At 53.2% G+C, this 20,525-nt stretch overlaps 1 protein-coding gene across 1 annotated transcript in view; it reads right to left on the minus strand.

Moving 5' to 3' along the window:
- FNDC4 (fibronectin type III domain containing 4) overlaps window positions 1-9,635 on the minus strand; it is a 37,655-nt gene extending 28,020 nt beyond the window's left edge. Inside the window, exon 1 of the mRNA XM_067550546.1 lies at window positions 9,124-9,635. Coding sequence (XP_067406647.1) covers window positions 9,124-9,349 — 226 coding nt within the window. The 5' untranslated portion in view covers window positions 9,350-9,635. The remainder of the gene's footprint in view (window positions 1-9,123) is intronic.
- Between the last annotated feature and the right edge of the window lie 10,890 nt (window positions 9,636-20,525).

The following is a 20,525-nucleotide window of genomic DNA, read 5'->3' on the forward strand; positions in this document are numbered from 1 at the left end:
TGTTCCTTCTGTAGCTATGTAGAGACTGTAATCAAGTAAACTTGCTCTTGGGAACGTTCCCTGCTAACCCCCGCCAGCTGGTGCCTGGATCATCTAGTCCCCAGCACTCCCCACATGGCATGTAGTTACAACATGCACCCAACTGCCCCCTTTCCAAAGACGGTCACAGGCTAGACGTGACTTCTGCAGAGGTGTTTGCTGCTGGGAAGACCTGCCTGCCTGTTGTCTCCTTAGCCCAGCATTACTCTCGGCAGTCCTGCAGGGATTTGCTGGGGCTGTGTGAGCTATGGAACCATGAGGAGTGGGGCAGTTACTGCTGTCTCCCTAGACGCCCTTCCTTGGCTTGTGCTCAGCACAGGGGTATGAAGTGGGCCGAATCCTGCAGCTCCCACTGAAGTCAAGGGAGCCAGAGCAGACCCTGGACAGCTAGTGCAATCTGCCAGAGCAATGCCGTCATGTCACAATGGCTGTGTTCCTCTGCTGACAGGCAGCCCCTTGCTCTCTGGGGAAAGCTTCCTGCCTCTCACAGCCTGGGGGGAAGCTCCAGGGTCTCCCTGCAGGAGTGTAGGAACTCCACTTTCCATCCTTTGGGAACCCTGCATGCTCTCTGCTCTGTGTCCAGAGGCTGGCCACACTCTGAGCCATGTTATCGCATAAGGCCTCCTGCTGCGTCCACCAGCCAGCACCAGAACCAGCTCCCTGCCCACTCCAGGGCCAGTGACTGCCCCAGACCCATTTCCCCACTGCCCTAATCCTCCCCAGGGGATTAGGTGGATTGTGTGGATTAGGTTCTGGCTCCTGGGTTCCCAACCATGAACCTCGCAGGCAGGTGAGAGGATTTGTCACAGCTTGAGTGGGAAGCAGGAGGCAGCAAGGTGGCTTGTGGGTAATAGGGTGGGGTTCTGCACGTGTCATTTGCATAGGGCACTGGATGGCCTGTGCTGCCCTCCCTCCATCTCCGTATTTCGTAATGTGGCTGATGGCCAATCAGCACTGCCTCGGCAATCCCCATGCCTGCCCCCCAGCCCCTCCTCACTCATGCACAGAACAGAGACCGCAGGCCCTCCATCTCTGCGACCCACCCCAGAACAGCAGCTGGGCTGGAGCGGGACGGTTCGCTCTCCCCACGCACTGATCACCTTGGAGGACTGTGTGCGTCAGATCAACAAGCGCATTAGCGGTAGAATTGATGTCCGGGTCCTTGTGGCCTCTGAGGACGTGCCTGCTAAGGTACTAATCTGCTGAAAGCTTTCTGTGATCATTGTGTTTATGCTGGGTGATATAGGAAGGAGGAGCTCTCTGAGGTGACCTCTTTATGCTCGGCACAGGCAGGGACAAAACGTATTCCTTGGTGCTGGATGTTCTCGTTTCCATAGCTATTCAATCCAAAGAACCAGAAGGAAACCATGTGTGCATGCAACACTACGCTGAGATGGTAACTGCCTAATCAGTGCATGCAGGATGTGTCTGTCAGGTGCTAGCCGGGCACACCAGCAGGGCCACTTCGCAGTAGCACAGGTGCAATGTATGTAGACAAGTTGGAGAGAGTGCAGCGGAGGGCAACAGAAATGATCAGGGGGCTGGAGCACAGGACTTATGAGGAGAGGCTGAGGGAACTGGGCTTGTTTAGTCTGCAAAAGAGAAGAATGAGGGGGGATTTGATAGCAGCCTTTAACTACCTGAAGGGGGTTCCTGGGGGATGGGGCTAGGCTGTTCTCAGTGGTGGCAGATGACAGAACAAGGAGCAACGGTCTCATTGTTGCAGTTGGGGAGGTCTAGGTTGGATATTAGGAAAACGTTTTTCACTAGGAGGGTGGTGAAGCACTGGAATGGGTTACCTAGCGAGGTGGTGGAGTCTCCATCTTTAGAGGTTTTTAAGCTGAGGCTTGACAAAGCCCTGGCTGGGATGATTTAGCTGAGGTTAGTCCTGCTTTGAGCAGGGGGTTGGACTAGATACCTCCTGAGGGCCCTTCCAACTCTAATATTCTATGACTCTATGGTTCTAATGTTTTTTATCTCGAGGGTAAACAGTACACCATTCAATCGGGTTGCACAGCCTTAATGCAGCACTAGCATTAAACTCGATGCTGGCGCATACGCAGAAGAAGAAAAGTGACACAGACAAGGAAGGGCTGGGCTGGGCTGGGCTGTACCATAGATGATGTTCCAGTGATGCAAGGTCCTGGGCTGCAAGAGCTGATTGCAATACACACAGCTGGGGGCAGAGCTCAGCTGGCTGTGAGAGCCTCAACTCTGCCTTGCCTGACATGGGTGATTACAGTGGCCCCAGAAGCAGACACAGCCCTTGCGCCAAAGAGTCTTCTATCTACAGACAAGACACACCCAGTGAGTGCAGCTCACCACAGGCTTTGTAGGGGACGGAGGGATGGGAGCAGATATCGCAGTGCGGTTACACAAACTACTATCACAGGCCCAACTATCCATGAACTGGGAGAAAACATAAAATCACTGCTAGGGAAGCTTGCAGATGACACAATAACTGGTGGAGTGGTTAATAATGATGGGGACAGATCAGTTATATAGAGCCATCTACATCTGCGGGTGAGGTAGGCTTACTTGAACAACGTGTTTTAACACAGCCAAACCCAAAGTCTGAAATTGAATAATGAATACAGCCCCCACCTAGAAGATGGAGGGCTGTAGTGTGCAAAGCAGCTACTCTGAAAAGGATTTAGGGGTCACAGTAGAAACCAATGAAGATGAGTTCCCAGGGGGATGCTGTAGCTAAGACAGCAAATGCGACCCTTGGCTATATAAGTGGGGGAATAGTGAGCGGAAGCAGGGAGTTCTTACTGCCTGCGTATAAGATCGTTACTGGATACCAGGCCAGTTCTGCCCACACTGCAGAAAGGATGTTGACAAACTGGAAAGGGTTCAGAAAAGAGTTACTGGAATAATTCATGACCTAGGAAAAGATGTTATTTACCTTGCCATGACTGTGGTTGTTTGAGACGTTTTGTCCATGTGGATCCCAGCTGTGGTGCATGTGCCTAAACTCAGAATCTAGGATGAGCAGTGTCTTTCGAGGCCACTCCTGAGCCCTGCCTGTCCTAGTCGCACTGGTCAGGGCATAAAGAGCAGAAAAGTCCCAAAGCCGTTCAGCTTCCTTACCCATTCAGAATCCCAGCAGAGGTTAACTCCAAAGGAGCAGGTATGGAGAGCGGGGTCATGGGATCCACAGACAAAGCTTCTCAGAGAACCATAGTTCTTCAAGTCATAGTCCATGTGGCTCTCACTGGTGACTTGCTAGCAGGTCCCAGTTTAATAGGAGGAGGGGCAGAGGAGTCATACCCACACCTCCCTAAATAAGGATTTCAGAACTGCTCTCCCAAATTTGGTGTCTGATCTAGATGTTTTGTAAACGTATGGGCTCAGCTCCCATTGGCTGTTCTGCAGGTTTCCAGTATAGGAATGGTCCTTGGGGAAGCCGCAGAGGTTGCCGGAGCAGTAGTCGAGCAGGCCCCAATTCCTAAGGCATACTTCCAACCTGGTAGCAAAGCGTAATGGGCTTGGTTATCCAGGATAATCACTCCGAGATGAGATGGGTTGAGCCTGAACTGTTTTCCCAGTGACAAAACAAAGAAGATGGTTTTCTAAGTGACTCTGCTCTGAGTAATAAAGAAGGACTCTGGGAACATCCAAGGTGTGCAGTTTGCCTTCCCCTGGATTTGGAGAAGAAAAACAGCAGGTTGATGGTTTGGTTTAAATGAAACTCAGACACCACCTTCATAAGGAAGTCGGGGTGGGGTCCCTATGGAACACTGTAAGGAGGATCTGCCATCAGTGCTAGGATCTCTCTCTCTTCTAGTGGCGGTGACAGCTACAGGGAGGCAGTTCTGAGTGTGGGATGGTGAAGGGTGCCCTTAGATAAGGGGCAGTCTATCAGACCTACATTAAGGGCGAGTGGGAGTACCCATATGGTGGATATTAGGAACCAGACCTGTTAGAAATTTTGAAACACTGAGAGAACACTGCATAGTAGCTAACTGGACCCTGCCGCGCTGATGGTTTTAAAGGGCTAAAGATCCCTCCTTCGCTCTCCCAGCAAGCTCTGTTGCAGGGTAAATGTAAGACAGCACAGGGCACAGACTCACCCTGCTCCAGTGCAGCTGAACATCTGCCCAGCTGGTTCTGGCTTATTGTCTAGATCCTGTTTACTGAGGTCAGCATTTCCAAAGAGCCCACTGATCTTTGGGGCCTGAGCTCTTGGGTGGGGGGTATAATGGCTGGGGCTGACGCTGAAAGCTCCTGTTCTGCCTTTCTGTCTCAGGCCCCACCCATGCTTTGCCCCAGGCTCCGCCCACCCTCAGCCCTCTCCCCCAAGGCTCAACCTTGGAGAAGCAGCACAACCTCCACTAGCCCCAGGGCCAGCTCCCTGCAGCCAGGTGCATCCGCAGGGCTGGCTGCGCCTGCAGGGAACTGCCTGGCTCTGGAACCCTTCTTGCTGGGCTTCCCAGCCTCCTGCCGGCCTGGCACCTAGGCCCGGCGGCTCCAGACCCGCAGGACGCCCCAGGCAGCACTCGCCAAGCCCCTAGCCAAGGGGCCGCATGTGGGCGCAGGGCTTGGCACAGGTGCTCCATGGCAATGTGCCCCAGGGTGGCCCCCGGGCTAAGAGCAGCACTGGGAACCAGGGAAGAACCCAGCGGCAGCTGAGGGACCCTGAGCTCATCCACTGCTGCACCCCTCAGGTCGGTTCCAAGCAGGTTTGGGGGCATGCTGTAGGCAGGTTCCCCAGGCGCTGCGGGTGGGTCAGGACAGCGCTGATTGGAGCAGGCTCTCCACGGTGCGATGATTGCTGTCTCCATCCCCTTGGTGGGGCTGGGGGCCAAGCCCGAGCAGAGCCCGAAGAAGCTGCACATGGTGAGGGGCCAGGTCACGGGGAGCTGCTGCCGGGCAAGCTGGGGGTCCCTAGCCTGCCACTGGGTCCTTCCGCCAGTTCCCAGCTCCTGGCCCAGAGGCTGCCCCAGGGCGCACTGGGCCCTGCACCCACATGTGGCTCCATGGCCAGGGGCTCGGCAAGCACTGCCTGGGATGCCTTGTGGGTCTGGAGCTGCTGGGCCCTGCTGTAAGGCCGGCAGGAGGCTGGGTGCCCGGCAAGGAGGGCTCCGAGCCAGGCAGTTCCCCACAGGCTCAGCCAGCCCCGGGCCAGGGACGCACCTGGCTGCAGGGAGCTGGTTCCGGGGCTGACAGAAGTTGTGCAATGCTGCTCATCCAGGAGGGAGCCTCCGGGAAGGGGGCTAAGTGTGGGCGGATTCTTGGGGGAGAGGGTGGAGCAGGGGGCGGTGCCATGGTCCCAGCACCAGTGCCCCCCCTCACCGCCCCAAAGGCAGGACTCACCTGCCGCCTATGCCTGAGCTGAAACACCTGGGTTGCGACCTTCAGAGATGCTGGGCACCCCGAGCTTCAGGGGAAGCCAGTGGGGGACCAGCGCCTTGGTGAATCAGGAACCTGGGATGGGTGGACAAAAGGAGTTAGGCACCCAAGGCCCAGTTTTGCACAGAACTCCTGTTGAACATTGTAGGGGCCTAAACTCACTCGGTGCCTCCGTGTCTGCAGTAAAATTTCCTTGGCACCTATATTTCTGCACTGCTGCTTCCCTCTGGCATCTGCACACCTATCTCCCACCTAAGCTCCAGAGCAAGTACCAGCTGGGGGAAGTTAGCCTTTGGCTGCCTGAGTCACAGCGGGAACTGATCCAGTAGGTGCCCTCGGATGGGGTGGAGGAGGAGCTCCTCCTAACTTTTAGGGGTACATATCTGGGATAGGGGAGGTTCCTGGTTCAAGTGCCCCCTGTGTCTGAGGGGGAGAAGGGATTTGACCAGGGCTCTGATACCTTGCAGGTGACTGCTCTAACCATGGGGTATGGACTATTGTGATGTGGGGCATGCTCAGTTTCTCCTGTGGAAGCTTTTGCACTTTCAATAAATCATTTGGGGCACAGATCGAGGGCACACAAACAGAAGACTCACTCACCCAGGCTGTGGGTAACCCAGTATCCAGTCCCCCTGACCCAGAAAGCAAAGAGCAGGATTAAATGATCAGTTTTCATCATGACTGACGTTTAACAGCACCAGGGTTCAGTGCTGGTCTTGCGTTATTTTATATATTTATTGATGTGGAAAGTGAGCATCACAAAGAGACAGATAAAGGGTGATCACAGCCCGTAAGTACCTACATGGGGAACAAATATCTGGTAATGGGCTCTTCAGCCTAGCAGCAAACACCATCCAATGGCTGGAAGCTGAAGCTAGACAAGTTTAGACTAGAAACAAGGCACAATTTTTAACACTCGCGATTACTAAACATTGGAACAACTTGTCAAGGGCTCTGGTGGATTCTCCCCTACTGGCAATTTTTAAATAAAAATGGGATGTTTCTCTAAAAGATCTGCTCTAGTTCAAACAGAAATTAATGCAAGGAAGTGCTATGGCTTGTGGTATGCAGGAGGTCAGACCAGATGATCACAATGGTCCCTGCCGGCCTGGGAATGCATGAATCTATGAGCAATGAAGTAGCAAAATCTGCAGATGACACAAAATTCTTTAGGTCAGTCAGGACCAGAGAGAGCTGTGAGGAACTTGAGAGAGACCTTAAGCAGCTGGGTGATGGGCAATACGAAGGCAAATTAAGTTCAATGTTAATAAATGCAGAGTAGGGCACATTGGAGGGAAATGTTTAAACTATCTGTACACCTTACAGGGTTCTAAATCAGCTGTACCAACCCAGGAAAGGGCGTGAGAGTCACTGTAGACAGCTCAATGAAATCTCTGCTCAGGGCGCAGCTCTTGGCAAAAAAACAAACGATGTTCAGGCGCACAAGGAATGGGATAGAGAATAATATGAAGAACAGCCTAATGCCTTTCTGTAGAGCAATGCTGGTGCAGCCCTAGCTGGATACTGTGTGCAGTGCTCATCTCCCCATCTCCCAGGACATTGCAAAGCCTGAGGGGTCCAGAGAAGAGCAAGGACATGAAAAAGAGAGATCAGAACTATTGGGATTGTTACCTCAGGAGAGGAATAAGAGGAGCTATGAGAGAAGTACCTAAAACAAAGGCTGGTCCTGAGCAGGTAGGTTGTGTTCTCCCTCTCATAACGTAAGCAGGGACAGGAAATGAAACTAAAGGGGGAAATTCAAAACTGAATCAAAGGATATTTTTTCACACAAGGTATAATTAGCCCATGGAACTCACTGCCACAGGAAGTCATGGAGGCCAAGATTTAGCATTCAAAGCGGGACTGGATATATACATGGATAACAAGAATATCCCGAGTGATCATAGTTAACGTTAACAAAAATTCTGGCAGGAAGTTAAACCTCCTGCTTCAGGTTTTAAACGGATCTGTAATTAGTAGAGACCAGGATGAGACTAAAGTGTGGGGCAGATTATCCCATAACTGCTGCTGAGCTATTCCCTCACCTTCCTCTACAGCAACGATTCCCAACCTGGGGACACCAAAGATTCAGGGGGTCGATGAGGCTTCACAATATTGAAGTCATTCAGCCCCCCAAGCTCCACGTTGGGCAGGGCAGCACTGAGCTCCATGCCGTCTGGAGTCAGCCCCCCAGCCCTGCACCAGCCGGGCACCTGGCCAGAGAGGAGCAGCCCCGCGCTGGTGGGGGCCTGGAGTAGCCTCAGCCAACCCGCCAGAGCCTGCCTCCATTACCCTCAGTCCATGAAGGATGGGACGAGGCAGGACCACACGGGGCTGCAGTGCTGGCTGCGCCAGGGAAGGCTTCGCTAAGTCATTTATTGTTGTTGTTGCGTTGTTTAGCGTTATCATCATGGTATGCGTGTGTAGGTTCTATGTGTTTGTGGCCCGTGAGGGGGCGTTTTACCTAGCATTAACTGGTGGGGCATTTACTCAGAAAGGTTGAGAACATCTAGTTCTACAGCATCTGGTACCAGGCACAGCATACTGGGCTGGATGGGCCTTGGGTCTGATGCAGTCTGGCACCTGTGTGAATCCTAAAATGTGACCCGCGCTCCAGCAAGCAAAGCTGACCCCTGGCTGTGAACTCCTGCTTTATAATTAAGCAAAGCAGATGATGACATCTGAAGGAAAGGAGGCCCTCTGCATGTGGTGAATTTCACCGGGCTGGGGTTAAATTGTGGTGGTTAGTAGAAATCTAACCTGTCATGCACCTTCCCCTAGTTATGCAGAGTACGGTATGATGTCCCGAGATGTCCGGATCTCAGCCGGCTGCAAGGACACAGCTCTGGTAAGTCTGCCCACACCACACCACACCACACCACACAGAGCATGCTAACTTGGAATCCACTGCTCATTTACTGTCTTGTTATTTTTCAGTCAAACAAAACCCTCCTTACTCAGGCAGGCAGGAGGCAATGAAGTCACAGCAGCTAGGGACCTGGGCCAGCGGGGCTAGGTGCTTGCATGGATCTGGCGAGCAAGGTTCGTTCCTGGGAAGGAGCTGGGGGGAGGAGGATCTCCACTGTTTACATGGCAGCCAAACCAAGGCTCCCCGCCTTCAGCCTGGTGGGCTAGACCCCGCGGGGGCCTCTGTCAGCTCCGCTGGAGGCGCGGAGGGCGGATCTAGTGACCCCTTCCTTCGGGGGCGCCTCCCGCCTTCACAGCTAGGAAAGCAGCACTGACTATTCGAGACTCCACAGGGGCTTTGGAGAGAGACTAGAGCAGCCGGGGCGAGCCGGGGGCGGGTAGTTCCGGCCGGGGCTGGAGGGCTTGGATCACCGCGGGCCTCGCTCGTTTATCTGAATCTTTGGCTGAAAGCTCTTGTGTCGCTGCTGTTGCCGCTGCAGAGACGTCCAGCCCTGCCCCGGCCAGCCGGCTTGCTGCAGTGTGCGCCGCGCCGAGCCGAGCCGAGCCGAGCCGAGCCGCGTTGTGGCGGGTCATTTCCCATCCCTGCGCCTCCAAGCCACTTCGACCGAGCCTCCCCGCCACGCACCGAGCAGCTGCTGCGGCGTCTCCTGCACCTGCCGCGCGCCGGGCGAGGGCCTGGCCGGCTGCTGGGCATGGCGCCTCCCCCGCCCCCGCTCCCGCTCCCGCCCCCGCCCCGCTAACACTGAGGCTGGCCAGGGGACCCCGGCCCCGGCCCCCCCCCGCGGCCCCGCCCGCACTTACTTGCTCGCACCAGGCAGAGGTCGCAGCTGAAGAGCACCAGCACGGCCGAGTTCAGGCAGGCGGGGAAGGGGCCCATGGCCACGGCCGCGGCCCCGGCCCCACGAGCGCGGAGGGGCAGCCGGGTGGGGGTGGGGGCGCAGGCACCGGCACCCCGGGCTCCGTGTCCGCCGCAGCGGGTTCGGCCCCCTGCCCCGGTGCGCAGGGACAGGGGGCGCGTCCGGGGCATCGGCCTCACGGGGCGGCCCCGCCGGGACAGGGGCGCGGGGCGCGCTGCGCCGCGGGGGCCGAGAGCGGGGAGCTGGGTCCCCGCGGCGGCTGCCCTTGGGCTCCCCGCCGTCGCCCCGCACAGGAGCCCGGCGCAGCGGTGGTAGCGAGCCGGGGGGCAGCCGCGCTGTGCTCCATCAATGCCCGCGCCCCTGGAGAGCCGGGCTGGGCACTGGCAGCTGGGCCGGCCCCGGCGCCTGCCGCCCGCGGAGCGCAGCTGGGCACGGGCAGGACCCAGGACTCGGCTGGCACCGGCCGGAGAGCGCAGCGCAGCGCAGCGCAGCGCGCAGGCTAGTGACGGGCGGGACCAGCCCCAGACAGCTCCTCCCAGGACCCACGCCTCCCTCGGCGCCCTGCGGCTCCCCCTTCCTAGCAACCCCCCCGCGCCGGGCCGGGCCCGGCCGCTCCCCCCCCAGTAACGCCCCTAACTCCAGACAGCTCCCGCTTCCCAGTAATCCCCCCCCGCAGCGCCGGCTCCCCCTTCCCAGTAATCCCCCCCCCAGCGCCAGGCGGTTCCCCCTTCAATGTCCCCCTACCAGTAACCCCCCCCCTCCAGTGCCAGGCAGCTCCCCAGCGCTGGGCAGCTCCTCTCCTCCCAGTAACCCCCATCCCTTGTCAGCTCTCCCCTTCCCTGGTGTGGGTGGGAGGGAAGGGGCAGGGTGCAGCATGACCCGCGGCTCCTGAAATCAGCCAGGGCCCTTGTTCCAAGGCTGTGGGACTAGCCCCCCCCCGCCCCCACTTCCATGATCCCAGGCTCCTGGCAGCTCCAAGCCACTGTCCTCCCAGAGACACCTCCCGTATACTCAGTAACCGTGAGAAACGCCTCGCTCGGTGATATGCCTTCCCTGCTTCACACCAGGACACCATTGTCCTGCCTTGCACCGTGACACACTCACACAGTGGCACACGCTCACCACCTCGCACAATAACATGCGGGTGCACTCTCCCCACCTTGCACGGTAACACTTGTACCAGGACACCATTTCCCTGTCTTGCACCATGACACACTCAAACGGTGGCACATGCTCTTTAGAATCATAGAATCATAGAATCATAGAATATTAGAGTTGGAAGGGACCTCAGGAGGTCATCTAGTCCAACCCCCTGCTCAAAGCAGGACTAACTAACCTCTGCTATATCATCCCAACCAGGGCTTTGTCAAGCCGCAGCTTAAAAACCTCTAAGGATGGAGATTCCACCACCTCCCTAGGTAACCCATTCCAGTGCTTCACCACCCTCCTAGTAAAAAACTTTTTCCTAATGTCCAACCTAGACCTCCCTCCCTGCAACTTGAGACCGTTGCTCCTTGTTCGGTCATCTGCCACCACCGAGAACAGCCTAGCCCCATCCTCCCTAGAACCCCCTTTCAGGTAGTTAAAGGCCGCTATCAAATCCCCCCTCACTCTTCTCTTTTGCAGACTAAACAAGCCCAGTTCCCTCAGTCTCTCCTCATAAGTCCTGTGCTCCAGCCCCCTAATCATTTTTGTTGCCCTCCGCTGGACTCTCTCCAACTTGTCCACATCCTTTTTGTAGTGGGGGGCCCAAAACTGGACACAATATTCTAAATGCGGCCTCACCAATGCCGAATAGAGGGGAATAATCACTTCCCGTGACCTGCTAGCAATGCCCCTCCTAATGCAGCCCAATATGCCATTGGCCTTCTTGCCAACCAGGGCACACTGCTGACTCATATCCAGCTTTTTATCCACTGTTACCCCCACGTCCTTTTCTGCAGAGCTGCTGCCCAGCTCGTCGGTCCCCAGTCTATAGCTGTGCATGGGATTCTTTCTTCCTAAGTGGAGGACTCTGCACTTTTCTTTGTTGAACCTCATTAGATTTCTTTTGGCCCAATCCTCCAGTTTGTTTAGGTCACTCTGTATCCTATCCCTACCTTGCAGGGTATCTACCACTCCCCCCAGCTTAGTGTCGTCCGCAAACTTGCTGAGGGTGCAATCTACCCCATCCTCCAGATCATTAATAAAGATGTTGAACAAAACCGGCCCCAGGACCGACCCCTGGGGAACTCCGCTTGTGACCGGTTGCCAGCTAGACATGGAGCCATTGATCACTACTCGTTGAGCCCTATGCTCTAGCCAGTTCTCTATCCCTTTTATAGTCCTTTCATCCAACCCATACTTCTTTAACTTGCTGATAAGAATACTGTGAGAGACCGTATCAAAAGCTTTGCTAAAGTCTTTGCCTTGCACAACACGCTAGCACACCCCACACCTCATAAAGTGACACTCACATAGAGGTGTGCTCTCTCCCCCTTGCATGGTGACATGCTCGTATGGTGGTGCACACCTACCACAGCCCAAGCATGATGGTGCACACTCACCGCCTGGCACCACCGTCTCCCTACCTCACACAGTGACACACTTGCACGATGGTGCGCTCTCCCCGCTTGGCATGGTGGCACAGTCACATAGTGACAGTCTCCCCCACCTCATGCAGTGACATCATCTTCCTCCTCCTTCCCCCCGCTTGGCAATGTGATGTACTCCCATGGTGACATACTCCTGCATGGTTGCTTTTCGGTGGTTACATGCCCTCCCTGCCTGACATGGTGATGTTTGCACGGTGACACACTTGCATGCTGGTGATGCACTCTCTCCCATCTGTGTTCCTCCTGTCTCTCTGCTGCTGAGCAGTTGATTTGCCCATGGTTGTGTTCCCTGGGTCACAGGAGCATGCCCCTCCTCTGCTCTCTGTCTGTTGCTTGTCACAGGGTTCCCTGTGCAGGTCCCACCTTGGCCCGTAGGTTGTTTCTGAGATTGGGGAAAAGCAGCCCCCTCCACCATCACCCCCAACTGTGGTGTGACTGACAGGGAGGGCGATTTACAAGCCGGGGTGAAATTCACCCTGTGCAGAGGGACAGCTCAGGGCACAAAGGCTCCAGTGAAATTCCCCTGGCATATGTGTCTCAAGCAGGACTGCAGCTGCAGCTGCTGAGAGACCCCAGCTGGCTGGATTCAGACCTCGGCAGAACCGGGGAAGTGGGTAAATCCTCCCCTGGGCTCCGTTAGCTCAGCTGCAGATCGTGCCCAGATGCAGAAGGGTGCAGCATCTTCACCTGTTGAGGTGCAAGGTGCCTTTCCCTCTGTAAGCACTCCTCTGCACCTGTTTTCCCAGGGAGGCTGACACAACTCAGGGATGCTGGGAGGAACCGTGTGGGCTTCCAAATGACTCATCCAAATGGTCCCCTCCCCACATCCTCTGTTTCCAAGTTCAGGGCCACACTGCCCCCTCCCCCTATAGCAAGAATGACATCCCATCAACCCAACCTCCATGCCCCCAAAAACTTGTAACAAACCAACCAAACACCCCTCAAGCAGAGATTTCTTCCCCAAAAAGAGGTGTAGGTGACTGCCCTGGCTAGCCTAGTGGGTTTTATGTGCAAGGCTCAGATTCTGTGGGGATAGTGGCCATGTGAAACCCTGAGACAGACAGACAGACCCTGGGCCTCACTCCACTGAGATCAGCACCTTTTGAGGCTGGTGAAATGGCTCCTTCATCCATCCATGGCCCATGGTGTGGCCTGGCCTAGCTGTCACAGGCAGGTAGTGTGTGTAACAGCTGATGTTTTGGCAAGCGTCCAAGCTGTACAGTGTCTAGACCTGCTCATCCAGGACTAGGCCAGGCCTGCATGGGGCCTTTCCACAACTTGCCTTGCACAATCCTCCCTGCAAATGGGGAATGCACGGCCAACCCCCTCCCCAATCCAGGGAGCAGGCCTAGCTAGATCAAAGCTGTCTCTGGTACAGCCACACACGTGGCCCAGGCTGTGAAAAGTGGACGCTGGCTCCCTTGGGCATTTCTCCCTGGAGAATGCAGACAAATTCAGATCTTTGGTGTCTTAGCTCCTTTCTTAATGTAGGGGGACTATTAGCCCCTCCCTGAAACTTAGTGGGTCTTTTTGGTTGGCAGCTCTCAGGACCAAAGGACAGGGGAAGGGTTGATGAGGAAGCAGGACCCTGAGATGGACAGACCCCAGGGCCAGTGGGGAGAGGCCAAGGCCTCAGGTCAGCTTGATTGACAGGACGGGCAGGCCAATGCGGGGGGTCCATGCAGGAACTCTTGGGCTCATGCTGACAAGGCTGAGCAAGGTGAGGTACAGCTTTGAAGAGCCAATCTAAGCTCCACCTTGCAGAGGTGATTCATCAGCTGTTCTGCGGGGCTCCCCTGCGAGCCAATCAGCTGCTTGGCCTGCAGGGGAGCCCGGGGAAACTGCTGATGGGCAGCAGGCAGGGCAGCCCTGCAGAACAGCTGATCGGCGGGCAGCCCCCACCCCATCTCAAAGTTGGGGGAGCAGCCTCAAAGGCTATGAGCTGCAGACAGCTGCTTCCCCGCCTTTGAGATCCGCATCTGATCCACCATCCACAAAAAAAAATGATCCTCGGCAAGGTTAGTAGGGTTCTAGGTATAAGGGCACCAATGCAGTTGGCAGCCATGGGTGTGCTGGGAACCCTGCCAGTGCCTGAGAGGGAAAATGGATTCATCCTAGTCGCCATGGATTACCTCTCCAAGTGGACAGAGGCACTTGCCTTACCCAATCAGGAAGCAATGCCAGTTGCTGTGGTCCTGTCTGGATGGTGTCTTCTGGTTGTTTGCTGTTCCTGGAGAACTGCCCAGAGACCAGAGTACTTCTGCCAGGGACTAGGGGGAGACAGATATTTGTGCTGAGGAGTCAGGGAGAGCTAGGAAAGATGGTTCTAGTTGGATCTTTTAGTCCCTGCAACTAGCACACCCATCTCAGACTCTTAGCTGCCTTCTGCACAAATGGGTCAGGCACTTTGCTCATCAAAATAATCTTCAGATCCTGTTTTGCTGCCTAATTACACTTGTACACCTGGCTTGCCAGAGTTCACACTTTCTATTTTCCTCAGCAGGATTTGACTTCCAGTTTTTTTTTAAAGGATGCCTTTCTGTCTCTAGCCATCTCTTTTACCCCATTATTTAGCCATGGTGGCAATTGTCAGTCCCCTCATTGGTGGGTGTTTTTATCTGGGGATATCCATTTAGTTGGAGCCTCTCTTATGATGTCTTTACAAAGTTTCCATGCAGCTTGCAGGCACTGACTCTTGTGATTGTTCCTTTTAATTTCTGTTTAACTAGCCACCTCATTTTTGTGTATTTCCTCTTTTTGAACTTAAATGCTACTGTGGTGGGGTTCTTTGTTGTTTCCCCCTAGAAGGATGTTAAACACTAGGCCAGCTGGTCACCAGATCTTCCTGCTACAGACCCATTGAGAGATGCCTTTAGATTATTAGGAATCACTTGTTGCCACAGGTGTCTTCTATAACATAGACTTAGTTCAGGTATCTTGAGTCTATTGGTCAGGTGAGCTGAGATAGCATATGAGGCGTACCATGTGTAAGTCACTTAGGGGAAAGGAATTTGTCTCGCAGAAGTAGAAGGATGAGTGTTTTGGAAGTTAGCTGTGACTGAACCAAGCTTCAGTCGCTTCTCCAGTTTCCGGATCTGCTTGGTAACGTAAAGCTTTCTGTTCTTTCTTTTGTATTGTCATACATTAATCTTTTACTAACAATCTTTGAGTAATAAATTCCAATTGAGCCTGATTATTTTCTACTCAATAACAGACCCAAACCTAAACCCAGCATTTTGCAGAATGTGAGAAGCCCCCAAACTAATGAATGGAGTGGGGAACTATAGAGAAGGTGGATTGGAGCTTCGCCAGTGGATTGGGAGCTGGAAGGTGGTACATTCAAAACCAAAATAGGAAAGACTTTTCCATGTGATGTATAATTACTGTGGAATTCCTGTGGAATTCACTGCCACAGGATGCCATTGAGGCAATACCTTAGCAAGATTCAAAAAGGAACTGGAGAATTATATGGATCACAGAAATATCCAGAGTTAACCTAGTTAATAACACACTGTGGAGTGGAGATAAAAGCTCATGGTTCTAACTAGTAGTGACCAGGATGAACCCTTCCTGGAGGAGGGAGTGCAGGTTATCTGCTACTGTGGGATTCTTTCACCTTTCGAACTCTCTGGTGCTGGCCACTGTCAGAGACAGGCTACTGGACTAGGTGGACCTTGAGTCTTATCCAGTCAATCAATGCCTCTTCTCTTATATTCCCCGCAGAGCCCTGAGGGCTGAGTTCCCACCTTTCCCAGGTCCTCAGGAGACTCTGGGTGGGATGAGGGGTTGTTGTTTGGTCCTGCCATACTAGACTTGGGCTGAGTCTGAACTAATTCCCAGATTCCTCCAAAGAGTGTTAAGTTGGTGCTTTTTCTTTGCCATTTCCTCTGTGACGCTGCTCCCTGTTGGGCCAGGGCAGTTTGTCATCAGCATCATCGATTCTGGATCCACTTGCTGCATTTCTTTTGTGCTGACTCTACACTTGCTTCCATTAACCAAGAACAAGGAGCCAAGGCTGGGTCTGTGCCACCCAGATGAAGGAAACAGAATGTGCCTGCCAGGCAATGCAGCTGATCCCCTGGGCTTTGCATTGATGCTAGCAGGAAGAGAAGAGAAGGGTCTTAATCAGATTTATTTTTCTGGGCTGGGGCAGCATTCCTGGCTCCCTGGAGAGAGGGGGCCACAAGACTGACAGAGACAGAGGGAGCTGAGAGATGATCCAACAATCATGCTAGGTTCTCGCTGGCTTCCCCAGGAAGGGGAGGGGAGCAGATGTCACATTCATCCACTCAGGGTGGTAATAATGTGGTGATGCCAGAGGGCTCCAGCGAGGGGCAGGACTCCTGCATATTCACATAGCTGATGTCAGTGTTGGGGTGTGACAAGCCCAGCCCCCTGTCCTTTCTCTCCAGGCTTCCTGCCCTTTAGTTTGACAGACCATTGTCCTGGCTGTTGTGATATTTCCTGATATTTCCTGGGTGTCCTGCAGGCAGAGTGGCTCACTCAGGCGGCTGGGGTGTCTCCTGCTGGAGTCAGACAGTGAGTGAGTTCCACTTCCTCTCCCATGCCAGATTCCTTTCTATGAGCAAGGTTCAGCAGCCTCCCTCAGCACCAGGGTCTTGAAACAAGCCAGTCCTTTAGGATTTAGTATTGAAGAGGATGATTTATTGGGTGTCCACACTCAGCACAGAGACAGCACCCGCCCTGGGAGTTCACAGTCTTAGGGCTTGTCTACACTTAAAATGCTGCAGCAGGATCACGGTTACAAGTCAGTGAAGACACTATCTGTGCCCAGAGGAGGGGTTCTCCCCGTAGTGTAAGTACTCGTAGCCAGGTTGATGGGAGAATTCCTGTCAATCTTACGCTGTCTATACCAGGGGCTAGGTCGGTTTAACTGTGTCACTCGGTGGTGTGGATTTTTCACACCTCTGAGCGATGTGGTTATACTGACCTAATTTCCTAGTGTGAGACTGAAAACAACCACATTGTTTCCTTCTGCTCCCCTGTGATAATACCCGTCAGCGTGAAAGACAATGGTCACAGCAAACCAGCTGCCCAGCTACCGTGGAGCTGCATGCAGGCATTGTGGCAGAGGAGAGTTTTAAGGAGGTATTTGAAGGATGACCATGAGACACGTTTATGGGCAGCTCCCCCCATGCACACGGGACAAAGTGGGTGAAAGTGTGAAGGTGCTGGATGGAATATTTTTTAAAATGGGCAATGAAGGATGGTGGAGGGAGAGCCCGACAGTGTCTGAGAGATTGTAGATTGACTGGGGATAGGCCGTGAGGGGCCCTAAAACTGAGAACCAGCAAATTTGTGTTTGATGCAATGGAGAAGGAGAAACCAGTGGAGGCTGTGGGGTGAGGAAGGTGGTCAAAGTGGGGAACCAGGAAAATGATGTAGACAGTTGCATTCCGAGTGGCCATGAGCAGGGCAAGATGGGATATGCTGAAGCTGCAGAGGAGGTGGTTGCAGTAGTCAAGAAGCGACAAGGTGAGAGAGTGGAGGAGAGATTTAGGATTGTGGACAAATGGGAAAGGCTGGATCTTAAAGAGAATATGCAGAAGGAAACAGCAAGATCCCTGGCCAGGGGGTGAGGAAAAAGCCGGGTTTCAGAGGATGCCCAGGTTATGGGCTGGAGTGTTCTCATGGTAACTGAGCAAGGAGGCAACAGGAGCACTTGGGGAAAGGACTAAGAACTCTGTGGTGGCAACATGGAGCTTAAGCTGAGGGTGTGTGTAAGGGCTTCTTCTAGCTGATCCCAAAGCCACAGGATGGAGGCAGTGACCCCAATGTGACACCTCCTGCTCTTCTTGGAGCCTTCAGGGAAACCCCACAGCATGTGATAAAAGAACGGAGGTCAGTAATCACAGAAAGGCTCTGGCCTCAAGGGAGTTCTGCCAGGCATAGAGAGGGGATGGAATGCTAAATGAGTAGCCTGGCCCACCGACCATCATTCTTAATGGGATTCCGCCTTGTCACCTAACGTAAGCCATCGAATCAGAAACATAGGCCTGGAAGGAACCTTGTGGAGTCATCAAGTCCAACCCCATGCGCTGTGACTGGACCAAGCAAACCTAGACCATCCCTGACCGGTGTTTGTCCAACCTGTTCTAAAAAACCTCCCATGATGAGGATTTTACAGCCTCCCCTGGAAACCCGTTCTCGAGCTTAACTGCCCTTCTTGCAGAAAGCTTTTCCTAGGACCTAACCTAAATCTCCTTGCTGCAGATTAAGCCCAGTACTTCTTGTCCCACCTGCAGTGGACGTGGAGAACAACTGATCACAATCCTCTTTGTAACAGCCCTTATCATGTTTGAAGAATGGTATCAGATCCTCCCTCAGTCTTCTTTTCTCAAGACTAAATGTAGCCATTGGTTGGACTAGAGTTTATCTTACCACGCCTCTGCTATAGATCCACAGGGTCAGTGCTATGGCCACCGCTCTGAGACAGTCTCTGGGAGGACACTTCACATGAGCCATGTGGCTTCACCACCTCCTTAGGGCCTTCAGCCCCTCTGCTTCACACCTTCAGCTCCATTCAGCGAGTCCAACTTAGACAGACCCTGGGGAGACTTGTACAATCTTGGGGAGCAACGCACCCCTCTGCCAGCATCGGCTGGGACACAGCCAGCACTGCCACAGTCAGGATTATCAGTTGACTGGAATACAGCAGAGGAAGTCTTTGGTTAGCACTGAGAAATTAAGGTTAAAGCATAGTCCTTCTGAGTAGCCAGAGTTCATCCAAGCTGTAGTGAACGCCGATTGTTCAAGCTCTGTCTCTCCATCTGTCTGATCTCCTTTCTCAGACTCCCAGGGGTGTCCTCAGAAGCCCTCTGCAGCCAATCCTTAACTATCTCACACACACACACTCACTGCTCTGTTCCTGAGCTGGAAAGATGTTGCTCTGCTTAGAATTATAGGGTGAGAAGGGACCACAAAGGCCATCTAGTCTAACCCCTGGCAAGATGCAGGATTTGTTGTGTCTAAACCATCCAGGCCAGATGCTACCCAGCCTGCTTTGGAAAACCCCCAGTGAAGGAGCTTCCACGACCTCCCAAGGTGTCTGTTCCGTTGCCCTACTGTTCTTACAGTTTTTTCCTGAGATTTAATCTAAATCTACTATGCTGTATTTTGAACCCATTGCCTCCTGTCCTGCCCTCTTGTTACCCGCACACTAGGGCACCCCATCCTTTCCCCATCCGTAGGGCTCTGTGGGGAAGGCACCTACCTTTACCCAATCCACACTCTAAGGCTCAAGGTCACTCATTCCCAGGCTGTAGGGCTCTGAGTGTAACCTGGTCAGTTGAAGTACCCCCACTTTCCCAATCCCTAGGGCTCTGGGTGTAATTCTCTGCGCGTTTGCAGTATCTTTTACCAGTGAAGGAGCCTTACACAGTAATATGCTTATTCTCTATTAACAATTACCAGCACAGAACACACACGCTGAGCATCCAATGCTCACCACTCCCAGTAAGGCAGACAAACTTCTCCTGATGGCCAATCCGGATTAGATCATCTGGGGACTCCAGCTTCTGCACAGTATGGTTGGCAAGGTGTTGAGGTCTGGCAGCTCTGATCTTCTTGGGCTGTGTCCTGGAGTTAGGTTCCAAAGAACTTCCTTTTGGACCTCAGTTTATATAGTGAAACTTGAGTCCTGCTTAGCTGTACCTTAACCAATCATTTTGAACTGAAGTACTGGAAAACACCAATCCTAGCCCATTAGGAAACAGTTCTTTAACCAATCGTATCCCACCACCTTAATTGATTTAAATAGTACAGACTTCGTTATGTAACAGAGAGAAACAATCAAAGAAGCAGACAGAAATCTTTCAGCTAAACAATAGAGACGTGGGTACCATAAAGGCAAAACAATAAGATGTGTAGATTTTACAACCACAACTGTTGGTAAGTGATTCCTTTCTAGACAAAATGCTATCAAACAAAGGTTCTTTAAGCATTTTAAGCGCTGTTTCTTTATGTAGTCGTGGGAGGTACTATTAAGACAGTATCACCTTCTTAACAGCCCGATATGACTTTGTTTTGAAGTAATTTCAGGAATGGGAAGATGTGACCACCTGCTACTTAGTTTATGGCTGCTGTCTCTCCTAACATGGCTGCTACTGCTTAGCCCAAGAACAAGGCCTCCGACCTTACGCTCTGTGGCAAGAGAGAACAACTTTTTCTCTACCCTTTTATGGCAGCCTTTCAAGTATTCTTTTCCAAATGAACCATACCCAGTTCCTCCAGCCTTTGCTCATCTGACCTGTGCTCCATCCATTTGATCGACTGTGTCACTCACCTCTGGATCCTTTCCAGTTTCTCTACATCCTTTCTATACATCGGTGATCACAACTGGACACAGCACTTCAGCTGCAGCTTAACCAGCACCAAGTAGGGCGGTGCTATCACCTCCCGGGACTTGCAGGCTACGCCTCTCCTAATGCAACAGCATCGCATTGCTGACTCTCATTGAGGCTTCGATCCACCACAACCCCCAGATCCTTCTCAGCACTGCTGTTGCCAAGCCAGTTATCCCCCATTCCGCATTTGGTTTTTCTTCCCTAAGCATAGCACCTTACATTTATCTTTGTGGAATTTCATTTTGTTGTCGATAGACCCAGTTCTCTGATTTATCAAGATCCCTTTGAATTTAAGCTCTGTCCCCCAAAGAGCTGGCAACCCCCAACCCCAGCTTTGTGTCATCTGCAAATGTGATCAGTCTCTGTTCCTACATCCAAGTCATTAA

Source organism: Emydura macquarii, unplaced genomic scaffold, assembly GCF_026122565.2.
Source record: "Emydura macquarii macquarii isolate MOO-44397 ecotype Brisbane River unplaced genomic scaffold, CSIRO-AGI_Emac_v2 contig_1300, whole genome shotgun sequence".
Classification (NCBI taxonomy): domain Eukaryota; kingdom Metazoa; phylum Chordata; order Testudines; family Chelidae; genus Emydura; species Emydura macquarii.